The sequence below is a fragment of the Nerophis lumbriciformis genome, linkage group LG19, assembly GCF_033978685.3.
Source record: "Nerophis lumbriciformis linkage group LG19, RoL_Nlum_v2.1, whole genome shotgun sequence".
Classification (NCBI taxonomy): Eukaryota; Metazoa; Chordata; class Actinopteri; order Syngnathiformes; family Syngnathidae; genus Nerophis; species Nerophis lumbriciformis.
In genome coordinates, this window is record NC_084566.2 from 28,652,996 (window position 1) to 28,664,124 (window position 11,129).

At 42.0% G+C, this 11,129-nt stretch overlaps 2 protein-coding genes across 3 annotated transcripts in view; one reads left to right on the forward strand and one right to left on the reverse strand.

Annotated features, from left to right (window-relative positions):
* The window catches only part of parp2 (poly (ADP-ribose) polymerase 2), a 17,375-nt gene extending 14,852 nt beyond the window's left edge, over positions 1-2,523 (forward strand). For both annotated transcript variants that reach the window (XM_061979043.2, XM_061979044.1), the window contains exon 17: positions 2,296-2,523. In XM_061979043.2, coding sequence (XP_061835027.1) covers positions 2,296-2,461 — 166 coding nt within the window. In that variant the 3' untranslated portion in view covers positions 2,462-2,523. The remainder of the gene's footprint in view (positions 1-2,295) is intronic.
* Positions 2,524-2,573: 50 nt separating this feature from the next.
* Positions 2,574-9,150, reverse strand: LOC133618567 (protein lifeguard 1). Its single transcript, XM_061979050.1, has 6 exons — positions 9,108-9,150; positions 8,001-8,286; positions 6,337-6,537; positions 4,658-4,786; positions 3,141-3,284; positions 2,574-3,067 (listed from the first exon to the last, which is right to left on the reverse strand). Exons 2-6 carry the CDS (start codon positions 8,265-8,267, stop codon positions 2,933-2,935), a joined length of 876 nt encoding a protein of 291 aa, XP_061835034.1. The 5' UTR covers positions 8,268-8,286; positions 9,108-9,150; the 3' UTR covers positions 2,574-2,932.
* Positions 9,151-11,129: the final 1,979 nt, after the last annotated feature.

Sequence of the window (11,129 nt, forward strand, 5' to 3'; positions counted from 1 at the left end):
ACTTGTATATGTACAGAATGTGTATATGTGTTTGTACAATGAATGTATATGTACAGAATGTGTATATGTGTTTGTACAGTGAATGTATATGTACAGTATGTGTATGTGTATGTTTGTATATTGAATGTGCGTGTGGATGTACGAACATTAGGTAGGTAAATATGTACTGTATTTGTGTATGTATGTGGGAGCGTAGGTACCTATGTACGTATGTGAGCATATGTGAATTTGCATGTACAATACATTCGACTCCCAGAGTGCGTGGGAGCCAGAGCACGGCCCCATCACCCCCGAGAGCCCAACCCACAAACAGGAGGCGTGGTGCCCAGGGAACCAGGGACCACCGCCCCCACGCAGCCAAGCCGGCCAGCGACAGGAACCCCAGAGCCCGACCCACCGTACCGCCCACAAGGGCCAGCAGCAGGCCGCAGACAGACGCACCCGGCAGAGGACAGGGCACGAGAAAAGCAGGGGACAGCCAGACCCCAAGCCAGCGAGAGACCACACCCCACACGGGCAGAAAGGCGAGACGCCCCGCCCGAGGGACCCAGAGACTCCCCGCAACCGGACGGGAAGACCGCCCCCGCCCCACCGGCAACCGGGCCCCCACGAGCCCACCCCCCACCCCCGGAGAGCGCGGCGAGGCCAGCCCCCGGCCACCCTACCCAAACCGGCCGCCGCAGGACCACCCAGGCACAGGGCCACGGGAACCACCCACCCCACCCGCAGGGACCCCAACGATGGAGATGGAACAACCAGCAACCTCCCCGCCAAGCCCCCCCCCTGAGGGAGGGGAAAAATTAAAAAATAATATTAATAAAATATATTAAAAAATAAATAAATAAATAAATTAATTAATTAATTAAAAAAAAAAGAATTAAAAGAAGATCACAGACATGCTGACAAACAAGGTCACTACCCCAGCAACTGGCCGACTCGCAGCACCTCGGAATACCTTGCAGCACCAAGCTACCACAATAGACGCAGGGACTAGGCCCAACAGGCCCCAACCAAGACGGGCACCCGGAAGGGATGGACAGCGGGACCCAGGAGCTCCAGACACGCAGTTCGGATGCAGTAGCCTGAGGCGTCGACCCCCGTCTGACAGGCAGGCCCAGAGCGTACCCCCAGAAATATACATACATACATACATATATACATACACATACACACATACACGTATACATACCCACACATACACATATATACATATACATACACATATGTACACATACACATATATAAACATACATACATACACACACATATACATACATATACACAGTTCGTCAGCCCCGACAGCCATCACGCGCGCGCGCTGCCACCAGTCACAACATCAGCCACACCCCTGCACCAGACCCAGCAGCCACGGGCGCCCACACCACAAACAAACGGCAGCAGAAACAGCAGCCGCAATAACCCCAGACAGCCAGCACCAGCCAATCAAATCAAAGCGATCAAAAAAAAACTGTGACCAGCAACCACACGCCACCAGGGCCACGGAGACCAGCCGGCGCCAGCCCGCCGGTCAGCCCGAACGCCAACACGCAAACAAGAGACACCAATAACCCCCCCAACCAAAAGGCCCCCCACCCCAACCCAAACCCGCACAAACACACCACCGCCCAAACAACCGAGACACAGCATCCAGACCAGACACGGGGGCTGCGCCGCCACCACACCAAGTCACCAACAGAGACCCCACAGCGCAAGGTCGGGCCACACGGGCACGGACCCCATCCAACAGGAAGTGAGACCCGCGCGACGCCACACACAAATAAATAATAAGATTAAAAAAATAAAAAATAAAATTTTAAAAATAAAATAAAATAAAAATAAGTAAATAATAAAAAACTTTTTACTGTCAACTGAGTTTCGTTTTTTAATGATTTCTGCTGGTGGTGTGCCTCCTGGATTTTTTCAACGCAAAAAATGTGCCTTGGCTCAAAAAAGGTTGAAAAACACTGCACTCGTGTGCCGCGGCACAGTGGTTGAAAAACGCTGATCTAACAGCATACCTTTATGTCGCTATATTAAAAAAATCACATACATGCATCAGTGTTTCCCACAGGACGGCAATTTGTTTGTAGCGGTGGTGAGTTCAAAGGATGTCATGACGCAATTGCCAAAATTACAAAATTTGATGAAAATCATGTGGCATACATTGTGGTCATGTACGGTGCAATTCTTGTTAAATGTTAAAGCTCCTATCACCATAACATTTAAAGTCACCATCATGGCCCTTAAAAAGCACATTTTAAAGTACCTCTCCTTTCATTCATTGATGTCTTTCAGGAACGGCATGACGGTGCCAATGGGTCCGTGCGTGAAGACGGCGGCAGTGGCGGGCAGTGGGAGCGTTTACTCGCTCCTCTACAACGAGTTTGTCGTCTACAACCCGGCCCAGACGCGCATGCGCTACCTGTTGCGCATTAAGTTCAACTACTCATCGCTCTGGTGACGGATGATACTTTATTTAACATCATGTAGGCACTCTCAGCATTACATGGGCTATATGACGTGTCTCGCTGCCCATTATTGTTCAAGAATGTAGATGAAAAAACAACTTAAGACCATGTTCACACAACATTTATTCTTAAAAACATATGTTAAAGGTACTGTATGTAATGTTAAGCTGTAAAAATATATTTTAGGTCACCGAGTGCAATGACTCATTTGGAAAAGTGCATGTTGCTTTTTTCCGGAATTGACTTTCTTTGAGCTTCATTTTGGCTACAATGGTGACACCTGTTGGCGTGGCGTGATAGTTTAAAAAAAACCGTCAGTCTGCGTGCGGACATAGCCTTAATGCCTTGTTGTGTAATGCAATGAGATTTCAAAAGAAGCGTGTAAAAAGAGCATTGCTAATCATCAACTTTCAAACAGAGAGAAGAATAAAGGACACTTCGCTAAGATTGGAGTCTTGAGTCTTTCACCGCCTCCCTAGCAGGTAAATGAAGATGAGCATAATGTCCAGGTAGATCATCAAAGCGGCGGTGACATACTCCTCAGGATCCAAGCGGTGGCCCATCAGTCCCATCATCAGCTGACAGTCAAACATCAGGAACTGGAGACGAGACAAAGCTGACGTCTGGATGCATGTCTTACGGTAAGAACCAATCAGTCTTAATGTTCCTTACCAAAGCATAGACCAGAGCGCCCAAAGATCCATAGCAGACTTCAGCAATGTACGAGTAGTAGAAGGTGCTGAACACGCCAAACATCAACAAGTCCACCGCCAGAACCAACAGGAGGCCGTGGCAAATGCTCAGATCGTAGCGCGTCTGCAGCCAAAACACACCAACACTTTCCTTCAGGAGTCTTAATACAGATGTCAAAAATATATTATTTCCATAGGAAATCATGGAATTACTAATAATTTGTTGTGTTGTACGTGTAAAAAGAAGTGTTAAAATAATGTGTTAACTTTGCTCACAAGTGAGTGAGCGTATGGTGCAATGGAGTCTTATTGCATTCAACATGAGTCTGCTTACTTCACGGAGCTTTCTGTATAGATCCTTCTTAAAGTTAAAGTCCAACGATCGTCACACATTGTGAAATTTGTCCTCTGCATTTGACCCATCACCATGTTCACCCCCTGGGAAGTGAGGGGAGCAGTGAGCAGCAGCGTGCGGCGCGCTCTGGAATCATTTGGTGATTTAACCCCCAATTTCAACCCAAGTAGGGAGGCAATGGGTCCCATTTTTTTTATAGTCTTTGGTATGACTCGGCCGGGGTTTGACTTCACGACCTCCCAGTCTCAGTGCGGACACTCTAACCACAAGGCCACTGAGCTGGTTCTTGTGACGCGGATGTTTCTTTTGCAAAAAGTGGCCGGAGGTTTTAGGCAATTTAGTCATTTATGTTGAAGAAGTCCTAATCGTATCACCTCAAGAATAGAGTATTCCAATACTTATGTTTCAATGTATACATTTTTTGCAGGGTGCAATGATTAGTCAACAGTGTCGTCAGAAATCGATAAATAAAATTTGTCGCTGACAAATTCATTTATCGATAATAATCATCGTCATAGCTCGTGTTTTTCTAGACAGAAAGGGCTGCAGCCACTGCAATAACACTGCTAATGAAAACATCAAAAGCACAGGAACATTTCATCCTGAACGTGTCTAAAACACAAATAACTTGCTCAGTTTGCAGAGCGGACCTTGTTTTTCTTAGCAGTACGTCTGTGATGCGGGAGCATTTAAATCAGGGGCATGTTGGATACCTGGAGGATGTGATCTCTGACCCCTCGGTAAGATAGTTCGCTTGTTACTACCTGGCTAACTAGCTAAGAACAGAGAGACAGAGTTGTGTGAAAAATACATTTAACCATCATTTTAATCCAGGTCCTCCAGCTAAGCTTTATCAATATGCATGTGTGCCATTTTCTAGAATCAAGAACATTAACATTGCATTTTAATGGCATATGTGAATTATTTTAATATTACTATTTTTATTATTTTGGCAGTTCAAAGGAAAATCAGTGGCACAATTGATGGCTTTCTACAGCTTGCTTTTAAATGGACAAAAGTACATTAAGTATGTCTGTTCACGCGTGCTTCGGTGACTCAACATTCACCATCAATTTCTGAGGTATTTCTAGTTTTAAAATAATCATTTAGGAGCACAATGAATACATTTTGTGTTTCTTGACCTGTGCAGAGAAAGCGATGATGGTAAAGGAAATGGCCAAGGTCGACGCCATAGTGATGATCACAGCTCTGGTGTCGTGGTAGGAGGCCATGGTGCCCACCACATATGAAAGGCTGATAGTGACAATGACCTGAAAACACAAAATACAGAGAATTGCAGCAACATTTAACAAGACAATCTCGGTCATTTGCTAGCTCAAGAAAGTGTTACAGTGGCAAATGAGGGTTAAATGTAATGGAGGAGCTTGTGCGCGGAATCTTGATGAAGATGCTTATGTGTAGATTAGTGTTCGGGGAGAACACTTGGCAAAGGGATTTAGTTTACCGTATTTTCTGGACCATAGGGCGCACCAGATTATAAGGCACACTGCCGATGAGTGGGTCTAGTCAGGTCTATTTTCATCCAAAATGGGCACCGGATTATAGGGCGCGTTAAAGGGGTCATATTTATTTTTTATTTTCCTAAATTGAAAACACTTCCTTGTGGTCTACATAACATGTAATGGTGGTTATTTGGTCACAATGTTGCATAGATTATGTTTTACTGATCATCTTCAAGCCGCTTTCTGACTGTCGCTTCAGGCTGCGCCGTTTTGTGGGTCTTATTTACGTGGCTCAGCTTCGGCAGCGTCTTTTCTCCGTCATCTTTGTTATAGCGGTGTAGCGTGCAAGAACGGGAGTGGAAGAAGTGTCAAAAGATGGAGATAACTTCTAATGACATTCAGACTTCAGTTAAATCAATAACCGAGCACTAGCGGCTCACTCGTGTAATAACAACGCCGGAAATGTGTCCCGTGAAAAACCGTCCGACTGGAACTCTCTAATAACTCAAGTTCCTTGGGTGAATAATGTAAACTCACTACACCGGTATGTTTTAGCGCTTTCATGGCAAGTTTACTGACTAGAAATGGCAACAGCGGAGGATGAATGTCCCATAACGAGGAAGATAGAAAAAAAGAAGAAGTTTATCGACTACGTTGTCGGCACGGACTACAAAGGCGGACGCGTGCCAATTTTCAGGACTTATGCAGATCCCAAATACAGATCAGCAGGTACCAGAAGGTAAGAAAATTGCTTTTGCGTAATATTGCGAAACAAAACGCCAGATAATATGTCTTACCTTATACACACACCGTAATAATACTCTTATGTTGAAGCACAGTACAATCTATCAAGCGGTGCGACTTCATAACTAAAACATTTTGATAGATTTTTGAGGGCCGTGTGTTATGTTCTATATTTGTAATAAAACATACAATTTTGGTGTTGTTTACTTGAGTCATATTGTAGTCTACACATATCTCTTGTGTGACTGCCATCATAGCGCAGTCTACACGTATCTCTTATGTGTGACTGCCATCTACTGGTCACACTTATCATTTCACCATGTATTAAATAAAATAGCTTCAAGGTCGGTAAGCACAACCAAAATGATTCCGTACATTAGGCGCACCGTCGAGTTTTGAGAAAATGGAAGGATTTTAAGTGCGCCTTATAGTCTGAAAAATACGGCAAATGAAAACTGCAGTGGATCTAGTAGTGAACCCTGAAGAACACCAGCATCTTCTGTTTTAACTTCCATCACTGCTGTATTGTGCTATCTTTGATGGAATCAATTTGCTGTGTGTTGGTTGACTTTCCAGCGAAGCAATTAGGGTGTTTGACATCTTTGGAGACCCACCAGGCTCACGATGTTCCAGGGGTGACGACGACTGAGGGACTGGCAACAGCTGAGGGCGATGGCGACCACAGCAAAGATGCAGAAGGAGCTGATATAGGCATAAAAGTTATACTGGACCGCTTTCTTGACCACATCGGAGAAGGTGAACACAGACACTACAGTGAAGGTGAACACCAGCTGAAGGGTCAGGATGCTGAACACCTGCATGGGGAGACAGGCGCTATTGAATTAACATGTCAGATTTCACCACATCCTGTAAGCGATAGCAGCACAGCACTCGGAGCGCACTGATTCTAGACCAACTAATAAGTGATGATTAGTCATATGATACCCGAAAAACTTTGCTGAAAACCAACTGTGTTTACATTATTGCAACCTGGATCAGATTTGGATTTAGCATTGATGGATACTACAACTGCTTGCATAGCGAGTGGGGGTGGAAAGTTTCCGGTAAATTTCCGAAAAATTTTTTACCATAGGAAGTTAAGCTCGGGAAGTTAGGAAATATTGACGATTTTTTGATTATTCAAAGTTGGACACCGTCCATGAGAAGTAATGGGAATTAATGGGGAATTACAATAATTATATATTTTTGGGCACTTGTCGATATGCTGCTGCATCTTTGTGGCATTTTTGACGTAGTTCTTTGCACAGTATTTGCAAATGTACACAGCCTTTTCGCCTACATTGTTTGAGGTAAAATGTCTCCACACATCAGATGGTGTATGTGGCATTATTCTGTTTGTATTTATTTATTCCTTTAAAACACTAATGCAATCCCACACACGGATATAAATAATCAGCTAAACAATTGGAGTAGTCTTTAAAAATATTTTACTGATGGACAAATGAATAGAAATAGGCAGTATGAATAAATGAACACTCAATCAGCATGCTAAATTAAACTATAACCTACCGGTACATTCTTGTATGACAACAGAACTGCAGGCAGAACAGAATGCAGAGGAAACTACACGTTTTGATTTAGTTTTTGCTAGTTAAACTTTACAGATCACGAAAAAGGTAAATTCAGATCACTAACGTTGTTAGCATAAATGAATGGGATTTAACATAGAGAAAATTAGCATCATGGCTAACAGAAATATTTTCGGTTAATTATGAGACTGTGGCGGTACATAAACCTAGTTAGCTAGAGATATTTGCCCCAAAATCATTTAGCAAGTACAGGAACAGCTAGCTCGCTTGAGTGGAAGTCTGCTGGAGTAGTCTACAGTCATACAGTAACAAGTAATTACACCTCTATTAAACTTAAATACCAAAGATCAAATATATTTACCCCAGTAATATCATCAAAACTTACCTGACTGGATGAAGTACTTGGGCTCAAATACTAGTGTGGCCTCAATAGCCCTGCTGTAGTGTGTAGCATGCTGGGAATTATCTGCATGTGATGGAAGAATGCACTGGCCATGTGATGGAGGAATGCACAGTGCAGGGTTAAAATTCTACTGAATTTGTATTAAATCAGGTTGTTTTAGCTAATAATCATGCTGGAAGATCTAGCATGTTGCATTCAATGTTTATTCCCATTCATTTCCCATTAATTCCCATATATTCCCGTTAATTCCCATGGAAAGTTTCCAACTTTGAATATTCCCGGAATTTTGCAACCCTAATAGCGAGTCAGTGAAAGGTGCACCAACCTTCCGAACAAACGCCCTCCTCACTGCCTTGTCCTGGAAAGCAGATGACTCGTAAAGCGGAACCGCTTCCGGCGTAGAATCCGGTTTTGTATCGGGGGAAGACTCGCATTCCGCCGCATCACCTTTGGCCTCAGGGTCTTCGGGCGAGTCTTGGGAGTACGGGGGCGGCGGCTGCTGCTGCCCCTCTTCATCGTACGGTGGTGGTGGCGTTGGTGTGGGCATGTCCAAAAAGGCGGGCTCGATTGATGTCTCTCCTTGCTCAGACATTCTACAACACGGACGTTACCTTAAAAAAACATATAAAAGTAATCGATTTTTTTTTATCTTGAGTGAAAATGGAGTGAGGAAGTGCTATGTTGGCCAAGCCTGTGTTGCATCATTTTACAAAACATGTAATTCCCCTGAAATGTTCCAGCGTGTGAACATTCTAGTTCATTTTAAGACTATTTACATTTTTGGGTTTATTTTGGACACAAATTCAATGATTTCAACATGTTTCTCATACCATACTGAGTGAATATGACAAAAAAAGATACATTTATTATTACTGCCTCTGTAAGGGTAACTCAAGATGCGTTCAAGGTCACTCGGAAATTTTCAACTTTAAGTGGCAAAATTAGTACATGTATTAGTGCTGTCAAACGGATGCAATCACACTATTACGACAAAAATGCAGTTTTACTGTCAGAATGTTATGCAGGAACATTTTTAAATGTTTTATTTGAATTTCTTTGCTCAAAACAGTCTGATCACTGACTGCAAAGCAACCTGCTCCACATTTCTGGTAATCATCTACAGTTAAAGGAGCATTTGTGGTCAAAATTAATTGCCCGATTAATATGAATTTATACATGATTAATGTGATAATGTTTCTTGATTAATGTGTGAACGCGTTAACCTTAACTGCCCAAATGTGTATTATATATTTAAAGGATACTTAAAATGTAAAAGTGTTTTAAAAAGTATCTCAATACCCCAAATTAAACAATTGTATCATTTTAGTATTCATACCAACAATATAATCTAAAAAATATTCCTTAAATATTTAATATATCACACCTAAACTTATTGAATATTATAATCATCCGGAGTCTCTCATTCGCTTACCTTTATGGTATCGAAGTGTTCTTGTAATGATGGCTGATGTGCAAGAACACTTCCTGATACTTTTTGGTGGGGTGGAAGTTAAAAGAGAAAAGATGAGGAAACTGGAAACTCCACTTCTGCTTAACAGTGCACAATTATCACAATGATTAAATCAATAATTAAAGGTATGCATTATTGTATTTGGTAAGGCATCATTTATGTAGTGAAACCATTAAACTTGAGAACAAATAGGTTTACCGGTATTTATTGATTTTTGTATTAACATTGGCACACCTTGTGTAACCTGTAACACATTCACATTGACATCAAACATAAATTTAATAAGATTTTATTTAGATGTAAAGGACGGTTTTGTACAAATTGTTTAAAAAGCACATGATATATGAACCACTACATGATATCCGAGTGACTGAGGCAGTAAAGTTTGTGTAAACATGCCTCTTATCTGTGCAAACTCTCACATACAATGACTACAACTGATTCATTTACATTATAAACATGAGCAAGTTTGTGTGCAGCTCAATCACTGACTGGAATTGTAAGTACAAAAAAAAAGCTTTCGTTCCATTGGATAATAATTGCAGTCAGTTAGAACACAACTAAAAATGTTTTGACAGAGCATTGAAATCATCAGTGATGCGGCGTGAAGACATATCCTGTCACTGGCTTTCACAAGCACGACGCACTCAAGCGAGCACATTTAAGAAACTAATGCTTTTCCAGGATGTGCAATGTAGTAAAAGTAACAACATTTACACTCAGGTGTAGACAAATATTTCAGGCTTAAATGTGTGTCGTGTGAGAGTTTAATCGGGAAAAAGAGCTTTCAATTGGAATATGGACTGTAGAGACTTTCGGACTGTGGATAAATATCTAGAGATGTCCGATAATATTGGACTGCTGATATTATCGGCCGATAGATGCTTTAAAATGTAATATCGGAGATTCTCGGTATCAGTTTCGAAAAGTAAAATGTATGACTTTTTAAAACGTCGCTGTACGGAGTGGTACACGGACGTAGGGAGAAGTACAGAGCACCAATAAACCTTAAAGGCACTGCCTTTGCGTGCCGGCCCAATCACATAATATCTACGGCTTTTCACACACACAAGTGAATGCAAGGCATACTTGGTCAACAGCCATACAGGTCACACTGAGGGTGGCCGTAAAAACAACTTTGACACTGTTACAAATATGTGCCACACTGTGAACCCACACCAAACAAGAATGACAAACACATTACGGGAGAACATCCGCACCGTAACACAACATAAACACAACAGAACAAATACCCAGAAGACCTTGCAGCACTAACTCTTCCGGGACGCTACAATATACACACCCCGCTGCTACCCCCCACCCACCCCGCAGTCCAATATTATCGGACATCTCTAATTAAGGGCTATATAAATAAAACTTTGGTTGATTGATTAATTGATAAGCTTGAATACCATATTACTTTAGTAATACAAGGCTAAACAGATGAAACTCCCCAAAAGTAGCTGAACTGAAAATAAATCACTTAAGGTTGCATTAGTTTGTATAGATTCAGTGATCCATCCATCCATTTTCTACCGCTTGTGCCTTTCGGGGCCGCGGGGAATAAATAGAATACAAGCAAAGTTTGCCGTGATAAACATTAACCAAGATATCTGTAATTTTCCACCCAAACTGTCATTATTTGAGCGCTCAAAAATCATAACAAAGTGCTTTTTGTGTGGAATGTTATGTTTTCTGTTAGCTTAAGACAAGTGTTTTAGCATTCCAACCAAAATAGATTTACCTTTTAAAAAATACTGTTTGATGCAGCAAAGAAATAATATATGGTTTGAGTACTCTTGTTGTGTTGTGTAGAGTTGTGTTGCTTTGTATGGAAAAACTCTTACAGACTTTGTTGGCTGCAACCAGGGCCGCCTTAACCTAAGAGTGGGCCCCCAAACCTCAACATTCCCCCCCAAAAAAAGTTTGAAATAAAAAAAAAGATTTTACTCAACAGAACAGCAACAATTCAAAAATAAAAGT

Coding starts and splice junctions, on each gene's coding strand:
- LOC133618567 (XM_061979050.1), bottom strand. CDS start 8,267: ATGTCTGAGCAAGGAGAGACATCAATCGAGCCCGCCTTTTTGGACATG. Junction 6,538..8,000: donor GGAGGGCGTTTGTTCGGAAG/GTTGGTGCACCT, acceptor CTCCCCATGCAG/GTGTTCAGCATCCTGACCCT. Junction 3,068..3,140: donor GCGCTCTGGTCTATGCTTTG/GTAAGGAACATT, acceptor TCTCGTCTCCAG/TTCCTGATGTTTGACTGTCA.